Source organism: Typopeltis vanoorti, chromosome 6, assembly GCF_054136105.1.
Source record: "Typopeltis vanoorti isolate ZY-2024b chromosome 6, IOZ_Tvanoo_1.0, whole genome shotgun sequence".
NCBI lineage: Eukaryota > Metazoa > Arthropoda > Arachnida > Uropygi > Thelyphonidae > Typopeltis > Typopeltis vanoorti.
In genome coordinates, this window is record NC_143554.1 from 92,083,502 (window position 1) to 92,106,032 (window position 22,531).

Genomic DNA, 22,531 nt, shown 5'->3' on the forward strand with positions numbered 1-22,531 from the left:
CTTTTAATCCTCTTTAGCATTCCCACATCACACTGAAAACTAGGCAACCAAATCTGAGCACAATGATCATGTGTGATCAGACTAATGCCTTATATAGAAGCATCACTTTATCCCTACATGTCATTGCACATTTTATCAAAGCAACAATACAATGTGCAATCTTGGCAACACTTGCAGTGTGCCCCTTTTAGTCTTATGTCTGCCATCATCCCAAGATACTGAATCTCATCCACTTCCTGAAAAATAGCTCCACCAATACAGTATCCTTGTACCCCAAAGTTTAACACCTTACATTTATTAATATTAAAACTACAACCTCACTCAGTCTGTCCAGGCTAAAAGTTGATTCAAATCTTTGTGTATCGAATTAACATCAACAATACTCCTGATAATTCTACCTAACTTTGCATTATCAGCAAACTGTATATCCCCAGTCAATCCCCATGATACATCATCTACAAACAAGTTAAACAAAAGGGGGGCAGGGAGAACAGAACCCTGTGACATGCCACTGGTTACCTTCCTTTTCTGAAACACTGCTCCATCATACACCACTTCCTGGTATCTTTCCAAAAGCCAATCTGTTATCTAATCCCATCTTTTGAAGCTCATAAACCAATCTGTCATGTGATGATCTATCAAATGCCCTTTGCAAAGTCCAAGAAAAATCACTGTTTACGAATCTTCCTTATCATAAAATGTAAGTAGATTACTAAAACAAAACCTTCCTTTCACAAACCCTTCCTGACCATCATAGAGAATCTTATGTCCATCAACCCGATCCTGTATTCTATTCCTAACCATTTCTCCAACACTTTAAATTAAAGATACAGAGAAATTATATTTTGGTTTAATCCTTTATCCAAGTGTAAGCAAACAAGTTTGCGCCTGAGCTATTTTCAGGACTGGGGCAACTCGTATAAAGAAGCTAATGACTTCACATCACTTACCTTAGTATCCCATAATGCAAAGCACATCTCCTTGTGGACATGTATAATGCTATGCATTATGTCTACTCTTATATGAAAATGACTTCTGCATTACTTCAACCTTAGTATCACCTCTGGGTCTGGCTCCCACTGATGAGACCTCACAGGTTGAACCTGTTCAGGGTAGACCTTCCCATAATGCATAGCATTATACATGTCTGCAAGGAGATGTGCTTTGCATTATGGGATACTAAGGCAAGTGATGTGAAGTCATTAGCTTCTTTATATGAGTTGCCCCAGTCCTGAAAATAGTTCAGGTGCAAACTTGTTTGCTTACACTTGGATAAAGGATTAAACCAAGAATATAATTTCTTGGTATCTTTTAATTTATAGTATAACCAAGTGGAAAAACTCCCAACAACTATCTCCAACACTTTGTCCACAATTGCAGATATGTAGAATGGTCTATAATCGGAAACTTCTGTCGAGAACTATGCTTGTGGAGAGGTGTGTACTTTTGCCCTCTTTCATGTTTAGGAACCTTTACCACTGCAAAACTTCATTAAATAACCATCTCAAGGGTTATTTAATGGTTAACTAAAAAGGAAGCAAGGATTACTAGATTTAAAGGTGGAAGAATCAGAGGTGTATCATGTGTTGCTTGGGTTGATGGTTAATTCGTTTGCACATTCTTTAAAAATATGTGGCGATATGTCATCCATTCCCTGAAGTTTTTTTAACATCTAACCCAAGCAATACTTGATACACCTAATTCTTTCACCTTTAAATCTCCTAATCCTTGCTTCCTTTTTACATGTGGCACAGCATTATTCACACCAGTATGATATACACTGATATAGAATATGATATATTCCGTGGCGCATATCCACAGATACATCAGTACAGCCACTCTGGGTTTGCAGACCACGCTCTGGATACGTGCCACAGAATAAGATGGAAGAAAGCCACACTAATACACTGCAGCAAGTTCAAATATGAAAGACTATTCATGGAATCAGCCTCAGCCCTTAGGAACATGCCAAACCTCAACAAATTTGGGAAACATTTATCAGAAGAACTTCAGCCCAAAGGTCAAGAACTACCAATATAGCCCGCCAGGGGGCACCATCAGGACTTTAGGAAAACAGTAGCTTCCTAGCTTCAGTTCTCATTTGCTGTTATGTAGTACTTGCGTGCACTTGTCTTTGTATTAAGTTCCCAAGAAGATGGCAACATGACGTTTGCTGAAATATCAGAAAGTATATATTAAAGTTTATTTAATTTATATTTCTAGTGTACACTGTCAATTCCTTAATTATTAGTTATCATTATTATAATAATAATTATTAAGAATTAGAATAATAATTCTAAATACTGGCACTTTAGGAATAGCAACTTATCACAGTACATAAGCACTAACAACCAAGCAGGACTGGAAACAATTCAGAATTGTAATGGACACAAGAAGTAGTGTCTTATTTTCTGCACCCTCTAATGCTGGATAAAAAGTTTACAGCTGTTAGGTTGGTCTTAAAATAGCTATCTCCCAGATTTTCTGTAAATTAATGTACCCATACTTTTTGAGGTTTGGGAAGTGTGCTTCATTGCTGCTGCTAACTCCAAAAATGACTTGATATGACTTCTTTGTAGCAGCAGTAGTTTTCTTCCATCTAATCCTGTGAATGAGATTTCCAAAGCATGACTTCCAGTCCTGATTTTCCATAACAGTGGTAGCAAATGCATTTCTCATATTTTCTGAGGCAGATGTTAATTTGTGATAGAGGGTGGAGTTTGTTCTTAGGTGAATGGATGAATTATAAGTTTGTGTGGTGTGGAGATCACTCTGGTTACCTTTTCCATTGTACTTCTGGTTACTGGGAGAATAGGAATAATTTTACAGTACTATGATCTTGTGTATTTGGGGAAAGGGGAAATAGAAGGATAAGGAGTATTTTATTAGTTTTATAGGGGAGATGTAGCTGTTGGCTAAAAATATGCAATATAAAAGCATTGATACTAAATGACAAGATGACTGAATTGTGTCAGGCAGAGAGTGTTCAATTTGTGAATGTATGGAATGAATTCAAAGGGAAGTTAGAATGATTCAAAGCTGATAGACTGCATTTTAATGGGTTTGGTGTTAGTCATTTGGAGTGATTGTTGTTAACTAAGAGTACATAGGGTTCACATGAAATTGGCACCATTAAGAGTCAGAGAGAGGTTGTGGAAGAATGGGAAGAGGGTAGATACAAAGCTGAGAAAGTGATTATAGCAGAACAAAGTGATGCACTGCAAAATGATAAGAATATCAATGAAAATCAGAGTCGGGATCAGGAAAATGGGGATGCTCAGAATGAAGAGAGAAGTACACTATAGAAGAGAGAGTAAAGAATTATTGTGTTGATGGGATGGCCTCAAAGAGTAAAGAATTGTTATGCTTGTATACTGATGTACTGAGCATCAGAAATAAAAGGATTGAGTTTGCAGCAACTGAATCAATATGCCCAAAGATAATTGGCATAAGTGAAACTTCATTGACTGAGGATGATATACTGTCAGGACTTGAAACAGTAGGATATAGAATTTTTGCAAAAGGATAGGAAGATGAAGAGAGGAGGAGTATTGTTAATGGTAGCAGAGGAATTGTGTCCTTCAAGAGTCAAAGTGGAAAATAGTAGTATGTGTGAAGATTTTGAAGCTGTTTGGTGTGAAGTTGAGATCAATAAAATAGTATATTATAGGCCAGGGAATGTGGAGGGTATTGATTGTGAAATTTTTAGACAAATTAGTTGGGAAAGTAAAAAGGAAGATGATTCTAATGGGAGATTTTAATTATAGGAATGTAGATGGGAAAGAAGAGATAATGTATAAGTAACAAGGGGAAGGAATTTGAGTTTCTGTGGAATAAGCAGCATATGATGGAAACAAACGAGGTTTATTTGTGTTATATTTGGTGATATCCTCACAGGATGTGGTTGTGAATGAGGTATCAACACTGCCACCTATTACCAATTATATATTTGGTTTAATCCTTTATCCAAACGAAGTTTCTGCCTGAAGTATTTTCAGGACTGGGGCAACTCGTGGTAAACGTGGTATAAGTTCTGATCATTTGCCTTAGTATCCCATAATGCGAAACACATCTCCTTGCAGACATGTATAATGCTATGCATTAAGAGAGGGGTCACTACCCAGACTGGTTTCGACCTTTATTGAGGTCTCATCAGTGGGAGCCATACCCATAGGTAAGGTGGAAGTAATGCAGAAGTCATATCACCATATACCAGTTGCCAAAAGGTGTCAACACATTATTCAAATTCTCTAGATTAGAGATAGTTGATGGAAGTTTTTTCACTTGGCTGTGCTACAAATTATATATTTGGTTTAATCCTTTATCCAAGTGTAAGCAAACAAAATTTTCGCCTGAAGTATTTTCAGGACTGGGGAAACTTGTGGTAAATGGGATACTAAGGCAAGTGATCAGAACTTATACTACCTTTACCACGAGTTTCCTCAGTCCTGAAAATATTTCAGGCGCAAACTTCGTTTGCTTACACTTGGATAAAGGATTAAACCAAATATATAATTGGTAGCACAGCCAAGTGAAAAAACTTCTCTCAACTGCCACCTATTGGTGAAAGTGAACGTTTTTAAAAGAAGATCTATATCTGGAACTGTAAGGTGAGTGATTATCAGAAGCTCCATAGTCAACTAGCATCAATACACTGGGGTTGATGAATTGTGTAGAAAATATGTTGACAGTGCATGGGAAATGATCAGGCGGTATCTAACAAAAGCAATGCATAACTGCATACCAAGACTTAAGCAAATAAATAGTGCAGGAGTGAGATAGAAGGATGTTGAAAGCAAGCAGCAAAGATGCCAAGAAATTATATTCTTGGTTTTATTCCTTTTACCCAAGGAAGCTAAACAGTGTTTTGTGCATATAATATATTCACATCTGAGCTACTTGTATATAGAGGCTAATGACTTCACATCAATTGCCTTAGTATGTATCCCATAATGCAAAGCACACACCCTTTCAGATGTGTATAATGCTATGTTTAATGAGGGGAGGGGGTCAGTTGACTCTTTCCAAGCAGTGTGTATCTGGATATGTCTTAGGGAGGGGAAGTGAGAGTTCCAAATCAAGAGCCTCTGTTGTCTGAATTTTTAAAGATGGTGTGTTTTTTTTTTAATATACTGGTTTCCATAAATTAAGGAACAAAGAGAAAAATCATGGTAACTGGAGGGGGGGGGGGAATAAAAGGAGAAAAAATATATTAAAGTGCTGTATGTTATGTAAAAATGACACTGAGTCTTGTTATCATATACAAATGAGTGGTGCTGTCAGCAATATATACAAATGAGCCAGTAGAGTACCTCAGGGTTCTGTACTGGAGCCACTACTCTTTAATTTATATATCAATGATATAGGGAATATTTGGTTGTTTTCTGATGATACAAAACTGGGTTGGGCAATAGTTGATAAAGGTTATGTAGATATTCTGCAGGATGATTTAGATAAATTGGCATTGTGGGTTTTCGAAAGAATAATGATTGAGAATTTAATTTTGCAAAATGTGAAGTTATGCGCTTCGGGTTGAAAAGTTTATATACTCCATGATGAGCCTTTGACTCCATGGAGGTCTAGTGTTAATAATAATACTGTGTATCACATTGATGGTATTAGATTTCAGGAAATTGAGGCTAGGAACTTAGGATAATGGTGGACATAGAGTTGAAGTTCAGAGAGCATATTGCAAAAGTTGGTAAAATAGCTCAAATGATTACGTGGATGTTGAAAAACATGATAACAAGAAGATACAGAAATTAATATCCATCTTTATAAAACTATGATTCAGCTGCATCTTGACTACTGTGCACAGATTTGGTCACCTGGGTTTTTTAGAGATAGGATAGGTTGAAGATGTGTCGGTTAGAAAGTTTAGTTGATAGGCAAAAAAGAGGAGACATGGTAGAAACTTTAAGATAATAAATGGGTTTTATAAAGTTGATGCAAAGGAAAATTTTCAATATATGACAAATAGTTGGAGAATTAGAGATCATCTGTGGAAGTTGGGTAAGAGTGTGGTAAGAAGAGTGTGTGGACTAGATGTTTGTTTTGCATGGAGAGTAGTGAATGAGTAGAATTGATTGCCAGATTAGTTGAGTGCCCTGACAGTAAATAAGTTAAGTGTGAGTATGATAGGTTTTGTGTGTATAAAAGTTAGTATGGTTCTCCCAAGATGATTCCTTTGACTCCATGAAGATACTGTAGAATAATAATAATAATACAAAAAATTCCACCACTACCACTTTTGGTCAGAAATATGGCTTAATGATAGTAATAACATTTGCTCAGATAATAACTTATTGATATATAAACTTTTTAGATTTTAGAGAATTCTTTTATTAGTAATGACCAGCTCACAGGATCATTAAAAAAATTAAGAATATAATCCATCAATCCACAGGAAGAGAACCACACAACAATGGAATGCATTGTAAAGACTACATAACCATATCTTCCTTAAAGGTATTTGCTGATATGTTTAATTCTACATTTAAAACTTATATCATCTGAACAATATTCAAACAACTTCAGAAAAGTATAGTAGGAAGAAATCTGACTACTCAGTTGTTTTTAATATGAATCGTATCTTTGAAAGGTTGTTAACTTGTAGTACATTAGTGTTATCCTTGATTAGCTAAAGTTCAGATAGAAAGTTTTTTGGCCTGGTTACAGTGTAAATTATACACCCTCGGTCCAAAAAGAAACTGAACTTTTGATAGAAAATAAAACACAGGCCAATTATAATTATTGAAATAATTTATTTCAATCAATATACTCTCCCTGAGCGTTGATACTGCGTTTGGCATGGTCAATTAATTCGTTAAATGAGTTTTTTATATTGGTTTTTGGGATACTGTTGAGGGTCATGGTTACTGTCGCTTGAACGTTTTCAACGGTGTCGTATTGCTTTCTTTTCATTAACAAATGAAGTTGGGGTAAGAGAAAGAAGTCACAGGATGCTAAATCAGATGAATATGGCAAGTGATTCAACACACAACTTGGTTTTTGCTCAAAAGCTGGCTTACAATGTTCGAACGAGATGGTGCATTATCATGCAAAAGTGAACAGCTGCCTGCATCACAATATTCATGCTGTACGCAATGAATTCTCGCTATCAATTGCTTCAAAACTTTGAGATAAAACTCACCATTGACCGTTTGGCCAGACAGAACGAATTCTTTGAGGATAATGTGCCCTTGGAATCATAGAAACAAATCAGCATTGTCTTTACTTTTGACTTCTCCAAACGACTTTTTTTTTTTTCCAGATGTCCCTCTTCTGGTGGTCTTCACTCAGCACTCAGTGTTTTGAGTATTAGCCCAAAACACTATGTTTTGTCACCAGTAATAATCGTTTCAAGGAAGTTTGAGTCCTTACGAACGGTTTTAATGAGGTCCTTGCAGTGTTCAGTTCGATGCATTTTTTGGTCATCAGTCAACTTGTGGGGAACAAATTGTGAATTCAATTTACGAAGGCCCAAACTCTCGGTCAAAATGTTGTGCACAGTTAATTTTGAAATCCCCAATTCATCTTCAATCAATCTCACGGACAATTTCAAGTTTTGTTAACTTCGCTCAGTCCAGTTTTTGGATGGCCATGGCTTTTCGTCGTCCTCAAGCATCTCACGACCACTTTGAAATCGCTTGAACCACTTGTAAACTTGAGTACGGGATAAGCATTCATCACCGTATGCTTTTTGAAGCATTTTATGCATTTCAGTAAAACGTTTACCAATTAACACAAAAGTCAATCGCAGCTCTCTGTTTGAAACTCATTTTCTGACCATTCGTCAAAACACACTGTCACTCTTGGTACTATAACTCGGCTTCTAATGAAACAAATGTCATAAACAGTTGACACAACACTAATGAAGGTTGCCGCTTTTGACAACAAAGAGATGTGACAGGTGGCGCCACTAGTTTCTTCTATTTTCGAAAAGTTCGGTTTCATTTTCGACAGAGGGTGTATTCTTGTTTTTATTCTTTACCTAAGCAGAGCCAATAAAATTTTGCCTAGAAAGTAAATATGTTCACTTGTTTGCTCATGTTTAGTTAAAAGATAAAAACAAGAATATCATTTATTGTTAAGTGTAAGAAATAGAGAATTTTACAGATGAGTGAGGCCACCTCTTTGCAATACTGAATTGTCAGTTCAGTGTCGCAAAGTGTAAGGTTTTGAGATTTGATAAGCAATGATGGGATGCAAAGTATACACTTGATGGGGAAACTTTAAAGGAACTAGAGGAGATGAGAAATCTGGGAGTGATAGTAGACAAAGACCTGAAATTCAGGGGCCACATTGCACAAGTTGTGAAGATATCAGATCAGATAATGACAATAATGCAGAGCATCCTGACATGCAGAAATAGAGAGGTTATGATACCACTGTATAAAGCCTTGATCAGGCCTCATATGGATTATTGTGCACAGATTTGTTTGCCAGTTTTTCATGGTGATGAGGATATGTTTATAAAGTTGATGCAAAGGAAAATTTTCAATATATGACAAATAGTTGGAGAATTAGGGATCAAGCCTGGTTGGCTGAGTGGTTAGCGTGTCTGCTCTCCAGCCAAAAGACTGTCGGTTCGAGTCCCGCCATTGAGCATGGATGTTTGTGATTGTTTGTAAAATTACTAGTGGTGGTGGTGGGAAGTAGATGGCATTGTGCAGATGATGAGATTCGCTGTAGTTGGTGGAGATGATGAGTTGTAGAGTAGGTGCCCTCCCTCAATGAGTCTGTGGACTCCCTAAAGGTGTCCCATAATAAAAATAATAATGTTGGAAAGGGTCCAGAGAAGATTCACAAAGGTGGTCAGCAGTCTTTGGAATGTGAAGTATGAACAGATTGAGAATGTAAGTTGTAAAGCCTTGTAAATTGGAGGAAGAGGTGGGGGGGGGGATATGATTGAGACATATAAACTTGTCAGGGATTGTTATCAGGTTGACATAGAAGAGATTTTTCATAAAATGGGAGAGGGGAAATAGAACAAGAGGCCATCGCTGGAAACTGTATACGGAGGGTGTGAGGAGAAGGTTCTTTGCATGGAGAGTGGTGGTGAGTAGAATGCATTGCCTGAGTGTGCTGTGAATGTAGACACATTGAATCAGTTAAAGGCACAGTTGGATAAGCATTGTGTGCAATAGTGTGTCCTCCCACGATGAGTCTCTGACTCCATGGAGGTTAGATGCTAATAATAATAATATTAATTACCCATGTAGTCACCAATATCCGTGTCCACAGCAGCCTATTGGTTGGAAAGTAGCAACATTATCCTCACCCATTCAGGCTATACAAGAACATAAGATTCTCATACCACAGTAAGTCAGGATAATTATTATTATTATGATTCAGGACCTCCATGAAGTCGCAACACTCATCGTAGGAGGTGCAATTTAGTAAAAGCAAAGTCATCATACCACTCCTTGAACTCATTCACCATTCATGCTCTCACCACTATCAGGCAATGCATTTCATTGTTCATCTACCCTCCATGCAATGAAACTACTCCTCACCCTTTTGCTCAAGACTTCCTTTCACAACTTCCAGGGATGTTCCCCTAAACATAAAAAAAACTTCTGAGTGTCAACCCTGCAACTACCTCTGAATAGTAAATGTCTCAATCATATCACTTCTCCTTCATCTATCTACCAAACTTTGCAATCCATATTCCCTCATTCTATCCTCATAACTAACATTGTACAGTCCTGATATCATCTTTGTTATCTGCCTCTGCACTCTATCCAAGGGTAATTTTTTCCCTTAAAATCCTAGGGACCAAAGTTGAGCACAATAGTCCAGATGTGGTCTGATCAGGGCTTAATATAATGGAAGTCCATACCATCAAAAATGACCACCTGATCTTTAAGGGGGAAAAAACATCAGAGAATCAAATGCAAATTTTAGAAACTTATTTCAAGGGACTGTGGAAAGTGCAGTCAAATGCCTAATAGGTTAATATTTTGCAATTTTAAGCAACATTACGCTTGAAGGAGGGAAGGAATTGTAATTGCATGTATATGAATTGTAGGTCTACATCACAGGTTCTCATTCTCAGAAGCTTCTATTTTTGACAGCACTGTTTTGTTGTCTAAAATGGAAGCTTGAAAGACTATTTTGTTATAAATGCATTTTGTAACAAGGATGCTGACATATGTTTCACGTTTATTTTTTACTTAAATATCCTGTTTTTTACGTGATTTATTTTTACATTTTTTACCTCACAAAAGCAAATTACATTATATTGCACCTTATTGTGACCTAAAGTTTGTAAAGATAATATGCAGCAATATATTATTTTTATTTATTATTTTTTTTATAGAAACCGGTATCATGTATTCCTATACCTCTCTTTCACAGTTTTGGATGTGTTGCTGGAAGCATGGTTTCTGTATTATTTAAATACACTGGTGTATATCCTTCAGCCTCATATGATGTTGAAAAAATATTTGAAGCTATTCAAAACCACAGGTATTATTTTGCTTACCTTTTACATTCTGTTTTAATTCTAACATTATTAATTAAATCGTTTCTGTATTACTAATCTTTTAATTTTAAGAGGAACATAGTAAATGTTCCTCTTAAAACTGTGGCATAGTAAATTAATTAATAAAGAAACGTAAAAACCACAGTGATATCTTTAATTAGTAAAAGGACAAATATTTCGTACTAAAAAAGACTGTACTTGAACTCATTCACCAATCATTCTCATAAGGAGGGTGACAGACAGACAGTCTCTCTCAAAGAGACTTTTATCTTAATAGATTAAATTTGTTAATTTCTATTATTTCCTAGCACGGGGTAACAATTATATTTTAATAGGTGATCCACCGAATGTTTTACTTATATTCCATTCCTATTACTGCAACAGACGCTGAAGATGTACTATTAATTTTAGTATGAAATATTTGTCCTTTTACTAATTAAAGATATCACTGTGGTTTTTATGTGTTTCTTTATTAATTACTAATCTTTTAGCTGTTTATTACAAAATACATGGAAAGTAATATTTGAAGGAATAGAGTATGATGGATATATAGAATTTTTAAACAGGATATATGTATTACAGTGGTGTTCAACCTTTTTTTACTACGCGAGCTACTTTTCTATAATAAGTTATTCGGCAATCTACTCTCTTATATATAAGTTATTCGGCAATCTACTCTCTTATATATAAGTTATTCGGCGATCTACTCTCTTATATAGCTCACGTTCCCCCAACCTGATATCTGATTATGCACAAATAAACAACTAAAAAAAATACACAACTAAAAACTTTATTTGTGTATTTAAAAATTTATTTATCACTTTTAATTATTTTAATATAACAAATATTTTAATACAACAAAAAAAAAGCAAATATATTGGAATAAAAGATTTATTTCTCTATTTTGGAAAACCAAAGTTAGAAAAAACAACAGATTGATTACAAACTCACAAGTTACAGGAAATGCTGGTTGATTAAAAAAAAAAAAAGTTAATGTGAAATTTGGCATTGTTTGGACCTTGCAATATTTTCATAGTCAAGTTGATATGAAGAAGTGGCCAATCGCAGACAATCATCCGAATGATCATTTGTAATTATTTTCTTAATTGATTTTTTATGACGGTCATATTTGAAAAAGCGGATTCTCACAAGAATTTTTCGTGCAATATCAGTTAATATTGGGAATTTTTCCTTTGCATACTTTCAAATGACTTCATTGTTTATTGATTTTAAATGTAAACTATTCTGAATGTTTATTATCTCGAGTTCTACTTCAGCTTGGTTTATATCAAACAACCCACTAATTTTATTTGAAATTTCTGTGATGTTCAAGTTTTCTTGAAATGGATTATTGATAAAAGATACAATCATTTCGGTTTTATTAAAATCTTTAAATCTTGAATTTATTTCTTCCTCGATTAATTCTATTTCACAAATAAATTCTTTTAAATCATAGCGAAGCATTTTTTGATTTTGTTCAAAAAATTTTAATAAATATGGGAGATGTCTAAATTCGCAGTCATTTACATTTTTCTTTAATAAAAGTAAGTATTGTTGGAAAGGTTTTATTGAACTTAACATGTCAATTAAATTTTTATCTCTTCCTTGTAACTCTAATTTTAAATTACTTAATTTTGTACAGAAATCTACAAAATGATAAGTGTAACAACCATCTTTTATCACTCAATTGTGGATAAATATCTCCTTTTTCATGAAGAAAATTTTTTATATCTTTAATTAATGCAAGAAATCTTTCTAAAAATTGACTTGACTTCTGCTGAGCCAGTGAACATTATTATACAACAGAAGTTCCCTATCATCATCTGCCTGTAATTTAAATAACCGCTGTTGCAGGGCTTTTCCTCGAACAGAATTTACAATTTTAAATGTAATATCCAAAACATCTTTTGTGTTTAATCTTTTACTACACAGTACTTATTGGTGAATAATACAGTGGTACGTTAAAAAATCTGGATATTTGTCATCATTTTTACATAATGAAATGAAGGCTGATTTATTACCTATCATTGCAGGAGCACCTCCTGCAATGATAGGTATTCAGTAGTAGTAATAGACACAAGTTTAAAAAGTAGTAATAGACACAAGTTTAAAAAGCTGAAGTTTGTGTTTCACAAATTCATCAAATGCCGAAAAAATGTCTTTCCCCCCTAGTCCTTCCCAATAATGGTATAATTTTCAAATGTTCTTCTTTACTTGAATAATCTTGAAATACCATGCAAATAAATACCATTAACTGAGCAATATCAATGAAGCTATTTGATTCATCAAATTGTAATGAAGATGCAACACACTGATGAATGTCCGACATTAACCTGGCCTGGAAACTTTTCTCCGGCAATTGGAACTCTTCCTTTCGGCAATTTGAAACCTTGTCCGCAGCCTAGAAGTAGCCTCTCTCTAGCGACGTCTCGAACCAAGAAGCTCCTTTCTGGAAGCAGGAAACTCCTCTCTCAAGCAATGTGGATCTGGGCAGTCTCTCTCTCTCTCTCTCTCTGACGGTGACTCTGGACTGGGCAGCCTCCTCTCTGACAGCAATTCTGGAACCGGGACCCCTTCTGCTTGCTTCAGTCCCTTTTAATTAGGCCTCCTCTGAGATCTCGCATGAAGTTTGGCAACCCCCAAAGAATTGGTATGAGTCTTTCATCTTAAGTTTCAAGTTCGGCATGTCTTTTGTTCTTCTCCGCTTTCTTTTGATTGTAAGTTGCTGGCCATCAGAAAATTGTTTGAACTATTTCTGACTGACTTCGGAGATGTTTACACTAAGAGCTTGCAAGCCTTTCTCATACATACAAATTTCAATAACAATCTTTCTAATGCCACCATGTACAGCTTCGGTGACAAAAACATTAACACTCTTTTAATATGTTAGAGTGTTAAAAACATTAACACTGTTTTTAACACTAATATATTCTTATTAAAGCAGTATATACAGTTAGCTTCAAAAGAGTTATTTACAAAAACATCTAATACAAACTATATCTAAGACAAAGTTTATTTTTTTTACAATATTCACATGGGACTTGTAATGTGCTTTGGAATATTTAAGCTATGAGTTTTCACACTTTGCTTATAATTGTATTCACTCGGCTCGCTGTTTGACTTCCACTGATCCAAATTAATTCGTTTACCCAGACTTATAAGAAAATTACTGATTTGACAATTTTAACGAAAAATAAATAAACAATAGCAATACACTTAAAGCAAATTAAAAATAATACAAAATAATGATAAATAAAATATTATGTTTTCAGTTTTAATTAAATTTGTAAGTAAGGAGGAATACACAAGAGATTGATCAAAAATCGCACACCGGTCGATCACGATCAACGGGTTGAACACCCCTGATGTATTACATAAAGTAGGCATTGCTAATTATTAGAAATACTGTATGGCTAACTTACTGATACTGCTCAGATTTCTTTTAGAAACAAAGAGAAAAACAAAATCCAGGAAGGAATACAGAAGTGTTTGTATTGGTGTGGTGCAGAGGTGAAAAAAATAAAATAATTGGATGCTTCTATGAGAATCAGACAGACCACAAACTCCAAAGCACATATTTGCTATTAATAGTAATAATTACTTATTGAATATTAGTGTAAAATTCAATGCAAGAAAGCAAAATTTATATAACATTAACATCAGAACAAAGAGCAAATCATTAACATCAAGAGCAAATTGCTGTTGATGGTCTCATAGCCATTAGCAGTAATGGTAATCTTTCACAATATCAGTATGTGAATAAGTAAAACAACTGTTGAAAAAAGAGTATTGTATTTATGTGTCAGAGTATTATTATATATAGTATATAATAATATTCTGATATATATATACAGGGTGTTCGGGATAAATTTGACAGTTTCGTAAGGAAAAAGAAAATCTTCTTTGTATCTATTAAATTTAATGAATTGACAAAAAAACATTACAGGCAGAGTTAATTACAATACTATCAACAAGATTTACTCAAAATAACCACCATTAGCATCGATCACAGCTTCAATTCTGCTTCGGAACCTCGAACAAGCTGATGCTACAGTCTCCCTGGGAAGGGCCGCAAAAACTGTTTTAATTTTATCCATTAACTGGGCTTTTGTATTACTGGAAGTGCGATTGGTGTCTTTTTCAACTGCGCCCCATACAAAATAATCCATGGGGTTAAGGTCTGGGGAGTTTGGAGGCCAAACATTTGGACTGGTGAAGTCGTAGAAATTTTCAGACAACCATTTTTGACTTTTCCCAGAGGTGTGGCAAGGGGCCGAATCCTGCTGCCATACATACGGCCTACCATTGGCTACCCTTGTTATCCAGGGCTTGACTACAGTTAGCAACTCCACGAACAAAGCCCGAATTCCAATGCCAGGGTTCTTCAACACCTGTTCCTGCAGATTTGCGAGGAATTCTGCTGTACGAACGCAATCAGATCGTCTGCTAGGGATCTTTCTTCTTGCTACATCCTCGTAGTCACCATTGCAAGTCTCTAGTTCATGCCTGATTGTTTTTACTGTATTCAGGGAGCATTGGGCAGCAGTCGTAATATCCTTATTTTGATGGCGGGCACGAATCATCATGATACAAGTTATTCTCTTCCATGATTCAGGTGGGTTCCAGCTATCCATCCTTTCTGACATCTTGTATATGAATGAAGAAGGGTCCAAACTTTTAAATGAAGAGAAGTGTGTGTTAATACATGTAACTTACGGAAAAATATAATTAATTATAAATATGTCAAATTTATCCCGAACACCCTGTATATACTCTATATTATATATAGTATATGTATAGTGTAGTAGTGTATGTAATTTATATGTACCATGAAGTGATCACCTAGGTTGTAGCCAGTCATATGAGAACGTCTGTGAAAAAGGGATATATGTGAAACTACAAGTTTCACCAGAAACTGGTGATCATGAAAAGCTTAAGAGATAACTGGGAGCTATAATGTGGAAAGAGTTGAGTGGGAAGCACACAGATGCTGCTTGAGCATAGATCAAGAGCTATTTAATAGCAACGTTGTCTGAGTATATTCCAATGGTGAAAAGGCTAAATCAAGTTGGATTAAAATGTATGAATGAAGAAATTAAGCATGAAATCTGGAAGTCACTGTGGAGGCAACACAAGATGAATGTTGGTAATGATCAGTTGCATAAAGAGTACAAAGAGCATGCTGGGAAAATGACTCATTTCATAAAAACAGCAAAAGTGTAGTATGAGAAGAAATTGCCAATCAAGCTCAGAAAAATCCTAATGAGTTTTTTTTGATATGTGGCAAGTAGAAGTAAAAATGACTATGGGAGGATGACACTGGCATATTGGTAACTAATCAGGAGGATATAGTATTCAATGACCAGTGTATCAGTGTATTTTGTCATTATGAACACATCATCTCATGAGAAGCTGTAGTGTGGAGGGGTATGGTGGAGCTGAAACTGGTGGTAAATGAGCAGGAGTTACATGAGGAATTAAGTAAACTTGATGTTAATAAGGCAGTGGAACTTGACAATACATCCTCATGTGTCTTGAAGAAATGCTCTAGGGAATTAATGGCACCTTTGGCACACTTGCTAAACATGAGTTTTGCAACCGGGTAAGTCCCAAAGGAATGGAATGTGGAAAAAATTGTTGCACTTCATAAAGGGGATGGAATAAGACTGAGGCTATAAGGTGTTAGAGGTTGGTGAGGACTTGGATTCAGAAATGGGTTGATAATAGCAGTATTCTTTATGATGGTCATCATAGGTTTGTTAGGTGGAGATCGTGCTTTAACAATCTGCTTATGTATTACTACAAGGTAACAAATGATTGGATAAGGGAAATGCATATACAGTGGTGTACTAGGATTTTTCAAAGGCCTCTGATAGCCTTTGAAAGACTACCACATGACAAGCTGATAGCTAAATTGAAACAGATGGGATTAGATAACAGACTAGTGAATTTGATATCTGATTGGCTGTCAGATATGGTATCAGCAGGTTGTTTATGGAGAAGTGGTATCCCAAAAGAGAAATGTAACTAGTGGAGTGCCTTAGGGATCTGTTTTGGGACCATTGTTGTTTAACTGATATGGTAATGACATCTTATTCTCTTCAAGGAGGTATTTGCCTGTTCCAGCTTCACTGGTCTTCCCCCACCTCTCTCTCTCTCTAGTCTATATTTATCCATCTTTTTTGTAGTCAATATCATCGTTCCATCACTAAATAGATGTTCTATCCATTTCTCTCTATATTTCTTGATCTTTTCATTTGCATTATAAATATCTAGCTTTATTCTGATGTTCCTTTCTTTTAGGCTTGCACGGTGATCCGAATGCATTTTTGGAAATTATGGAGACAACTACCGTGTTTGAATAAAAACTTTAGTTTACTATTACTAAAAAAAAAAAAATAAATAAATAAATAAAAATAAAAATTTAGTAATAGTAAAAAAAAAAAAAAATTTTAGTAATAGTAAACTAAAATTTATTCTGATGTCTTCATTTTTTATATGGTCCAATTTTGCACATCCTTTAATTTCTCTTAAAAATCTAATTTCTGCAGCTCGTATTTTACATTATAAAAGCCATTACATTATAAAATTTTAGTTGAATTTTCTCATCTTGTTTTTTTTATTCAGTGTCCTTTTAATTATTATTATTATTATTATGGGCTACTCCAAGGAATCATTAGCCTCATTGAGAGAGAGAAAGAGAGAGAGAGGCCCTAAACATCAAGAACTATCCAACATTTGCACAGTATGTATCATACTTTGCTTTGGACTCATTCACAGTCATGCACCCACAACAGACTTTGGCAACCTATTTCATTCATTCACTACTCTCCAAGCAAAACACCTAGTTCTAACACCCTTTCTAACTACACTCTTACTCAGTTTCCATGGATAGTCCTAGTTCTCCCACCACAACTTGTTCTGAAAACTTTCCTCTAAATTAATATTGTAAAAACTCATCAGCGATTTGTATTTCTCAATCATATCACCCCTTTTCCACCATCAACCAGTTTCTGTAGCCTGCCAATCTCAACCTGTTCTTATAAAGTTCATTCCATAGAGACAATCTTAAAGGTTATTATTCCTCTTCATCGAATCTTGATAAGATCCCTAGTTCTCCCACCACCAACTTGTTCTGAAAACTTTCCTCTGAATTAATCTTGTAAAAACTCCTCAGTAATTTGTATGTCTCAATCATATCATCCCTTTACCACCTATCAACCAGTTTCTGTAGCCTGCAATTCTCAACCTGTTCTCATAAGGGTCATTCCTGCTACCATTTTGGTCACTTACCTCTGGACCGTAGCGCCCATATCTGTGCACTGCTGTCAAGATGGGATCTTATCAAGATTCAGCTTGTAATCTTTTCATCCCAAAAAGCATAACCTTACACTTTGCCACATTAAACTGATATCCATTCTTCTTTGCCCAGTCTGCCAATCTAACCAAATCAACCTGCAAAATTTTGATATCATCTGTATTAACTATTGCTCTATCCAACTTAGCATCATTGGCAAACAACTGAACAGTTCCTCTCAGCTCCTTTCCTATATTGTTAGTGTACAAATTAAACAGTAGCGGTCCAAGAATAGAATCATGTGGCATGCTACTAGTCACAGGCCTTCTTTTGGACTCTACTCCTACCCTCTGATATCTCTCCATTAACCACCCTCCTATTCATCTCACCAACCCTATATCCATCCCCATGTGCTGAAATTTACTTATTAGAATTCCGTGTGGTATCCTGTCAAAGGCTTTTGCAAAGTCTAGCAGTATCACTGTAAACCCAGTACCTTTATCCAACTCATCTGTCACTGTATTATAAACTGTGAGCAAGTTACTGAGGCATGACCTGCTCTTCACAAAACCATGTTGCCCTCCATACAATATCCCATTTCCATCTATCCATTCCTGTATTTTGCTCTTGACCAACTTCTCCAGCACTTTGACAATTCCTGATTGTTCAGTAATTTGATACATTACAAGTCTTGGAGCCTCCTTTATGCAATGGAACTATTCTCCCCCCCCTCTTTCCACCCTCTCGGGACTAACCCAGAGTTGAGACTTAGATTAAACAATATGGTCAAGGGCACTGACAGTTCCCTCACAACTTCATATAAAACTTGAGCTAGTATACCATCCAATCCCACAGCTGTATTCACATTAAGGTTCTGTAATATGCTATGCACCTCCATTTCATTTACCTCAGTTCCCATAAAAGCCTTTTTCTCTCTTGTTCCTGCAATATCACCACCTAGATGATACACTTTTACAAAGTGTTCGCTTAGTAATTCTACTATCTCAACTGATACAGTTTCCTCCCTACCAGTGGCATTCATTAAAATCATTCTGCCATAAACATTCTTTCTTTTACTTGCTGCATATCAAAAGAACTACAAATTAAAGATACTAAGAAATTGTATACTTAGTTTAGTCCTTTATCCAAGTGTAAGCAAACAAAGTTAGTGAGAGGTACTGAAATACTTTAGTGCCTGAAGTATTTTCAGGACTGAGGCAACTCATATATAGAAGCTAATGACTTCACATCACTTGCCTTAATATCCCATAATGTAAAGCACATCTCCTTGCAGGCATGTATAATGCTATGCATTATGGGAATTGTCACTACACAGAACAGTTTCAACCTTTATTTGAGGTCTCATCAGTGGGAACCAGACCTAGAGATGCTACTAAGGCAGAAGAATTGTAAGAGTCATATTTTCATATGCTAGTAGCCAAAAGGTGTCACACCTTATTAAAATACTCTGGATAAGTGATAGTTGTTGGAAGTTTTTCCACTTATTTATACTATAAATTAAAGATACCAAGAATTTATATACTTACTTATTACTTATTATATGTTAATAAGGCCTTGATCAGGCCTCATATGGATTATTGTGCACAGATTTGGTCACCGGGTTTCATGATGATATATTGGAAAGGATTCAGAGAAGATTCACAATAACGATCAGTGGTCTTTGGAATGTGGAGGAGTATGAGGACAGATTGTGAGAATGTAAGTTGCATAGCCTCATGAATAGGAAAAAGAGGAGAATATGATTTAGACATATAAGCTAGTCAGGGGCTGTTATCAGTTTGACATGGAAGAGATTTTTCATAGAATGGGAGGGGGGGGGAGGACTTGATGGAAGACTGAGGAAGGAGGTGGAGATTGCAAAGGAGCAATTTGGCTTCATGCCTGCTTGATCGATGACAGATGCTATCTTTGGGTTATGGCAGATGATGGAAAAGTTTTGAGAGAAGCAACGGAGCTACATCTGGTATTTATTGATCTGGAGAAAGCATATGAAAGAGTGCCAAGGCAAGAAGTCTTCAGGTGTCTGAGGGAGAAGAAGGTACCAGAGAAATATGTCAGGCTCTTTTCCAGTGACAGTTGGCTTGAATCAAGGGTCAACATTAAGTCCATTCCTGTTTAATATTGTGATGGAGGTGGTGACGGAGGAGGTGAGAGAAGATGCGCCTTGGACTATGTTGTATGCAGATGACATCGTGCTGTGCACAGAATCAAGAGAAGTGGCAGCTAAACTGGAAAGTTGGAGGAAAGTACTGGAAGAGAGAGGTATGAGACTGAGCAGAAGTAACAGAGAGTGTATATATGTTGCAAAGTGGATGGCAGCCAGGAGACAGATATGGAGCTGGAAGGAATTGTCATCAGGAAGGTCAGTGACTTTAGATACTTAGGTTCAACAATGAAAGAAGATGTTGAGGCTGAGAAGGCAGTAGGATGCAGGATACAAGCAGGATGGAGGAACTGGAGAGAGAGAGAGAGATGGCTGGAGTGCTATGCAATAAGAGGGTGCCAATCAATCTAAAAGACAAAATCTACAGGACAGTAGTGAGACCTGCCATGACATATGCTACAAACTGTGGCCCAGAGGAAAAATAACATCAGCAGGATGGAGGTAGCAGAGATGAGAATGCTTAGGTGGATGTGCGGTGTGATCAGAAAGGATCGTCTGAAAAATGACTATGTAAGGGGAACGGCGAAAGTTACGAACTTAGGAGCAAAGATACAGGAGGCAAGGTTGAGATGGTTTGATCATGTGATGAGGAGGAGGGACGAGTATGTGGGAAGAAAGATCATGCAGATGGATGTGCAGGGGAAGGAGGAGGAAGTGTGGGCGGCCAAAGAAGAGATGGAGGGAGATGGTGGAGGACTTGAGAATGAAGAACTTGGATGTGGTTACAGCCCAAGACAGGAGGTTGTGGAGGAGACTGACTACAAATAGCAACCCCTACTTAAGTGGGACAAGCTGCAGAAGAAGAAGGAGGAGGAGGAGGAGGTAGAACAAGAGTCCATTGCTGGAAACTGTATAAGGCAGGTGAGAGGAGTGAGAAGCAGGTTCTTTGCATGGAGAGTGGTTGGTAAGAGGATGCTTTGCCTGAGTGTGTTGTGAATGTAGACACATTCAGTCAGTTTAAGGCATAGTTGGATGAGCATTGTGGGCAATTGTGTGCTTCCCACGATGAGTCTCTGACTCCATGGAGGTGAAATGATAATAATAACCTTTTAAGGTCTGTGGAGAACTAATGTCTAAGCTTTACCATCTCGTGGTGCACTCCATTGGTGGCTGTCTACCTGGATTAACTGAATGGGATAGGTGGCAATTTGGGAATTAGCTCAGCAGATTGCACAGACTAATCAAACATTGCACAGATGAATTTGCTATAGGTTTTGTTCCCCCCCCCCCCCATCACCAGCCCTAGCAAATCTCTTTATGGAGAACTTTGAAAAGAACACTACTGAAAATTATTATAAAAAAACTAAAAAATTGAATGCAAATAACGAAAATGGATCATTTTCGTTATTTGATCAGGAATAATAGATGAATTAACTCAGTTTAAATATTATCTGAACACCTTGTGCCCAACAAAATAAAATTTACTCTTGAACTGGAAGAAAAATTACCATTCCTTGACATTCTTCTCAAATTAAATGAAGAAAAAAGACTGATGTTTTCAGTATACACAAAACCTATCACAACTGGAAGATTTTTACATGCCACTTCACACCACTATCTATTACAAAGATAGAGACTATTGAAACATTACAAGATAGAGCTTACAATATTTCCAGTAAATCAGAAAAAGTAGTGAAGAACTGTGCTACCTGAGGCATACTCTTGCCTTCAATGAATACAAACCAAAGACGATTAAAATAATTTTTGATATGCCTCTGCTAGCTCCTTTAAATAACCAATATTTCAATTATGCAATCACTTTACTTTAACATCAAGAATGTTACAAAGTCACAATGTTTCTTCGTGAATACAATGTCAAAGTGGCTTTTTTTTGCCAATGTATAAGATTTTGAAGTTTTTATGTTCACTAAATCCGCCACACATCCTCCCATGAAAAAAACCAGGAGTTACAAAATCCACTGTTCTTGTGGCATTTGCTATATAGGCCAGACATGCCAGTCTGGAGAGATATGTATGACCAAACACAAAAGGTTTTGACTAAAGATGACAGCACTAATCAGGATTAGCCTTCCACATAACAAACACAGGTCACCAAGTAGTTTGGCAAGAAACAGAAATGCCATATATTGATCATAATTGTTTTTAAACTTTTCTGTAAAACAATTATGATCAATATATATAAATGTAATAAAAACCAAGGTTTCCCTATACCAAGTTTGGATCTGGTTTCATCAAAAATCTAACAAAATGTAACAGCAACAACTAGTATTGTTCCAACAATTACAAAGTATTTTTTTTAAAATCTTTTATATTAGTTTTATATCCCTGATGGTGTAAGTCTGACTACTGAAACTTGAAGGGTTATGCTGTTTATTATAAACTTGTTTTATATTTAAATCCATGGTCGCAATACCAGAAATTAAATGAAGAATATCTGTGTGCCCCTCCCCTCCCTCCTCCCCACAGTGATGTTTTTATTGGTAAACCAGGGAAAATGCAGCTACCAGAACAAACTCCACCATCAGCAGAATTCAAGATTGGCACCATTACAGTAAGAAAAGTTAACACAAAAGGAGTGGAACCTGAAAAATTGGAGAAG

The 22,531-nt window shown here is 36.1% G+C and overlaps 1 protein-coding gene across 1 annotated transcript in view; it reads left to right on the forward strand.

The window, feature by feature from the left end:
* Window positions 1–22,531, forward strand: part of LOC150105706 (medium-chain acyl-CoA ligase ACSF2, mitochondrial-like) — a 140,853-nt gene that overhangs the window by 47,341 nt on the left and 70,981 nt on the right. The window contains exon 5 of the mRNA XM_090395023.1: window positions 10,325–10,473. Within this exon, the coding sequence (XP_090251149.1) occupies window positions 10,325–10,473 (149 nt within the window). The remainder of the gene's footprint in view (window positions 1–10,324; window positions 10,474–22,531) is intronic.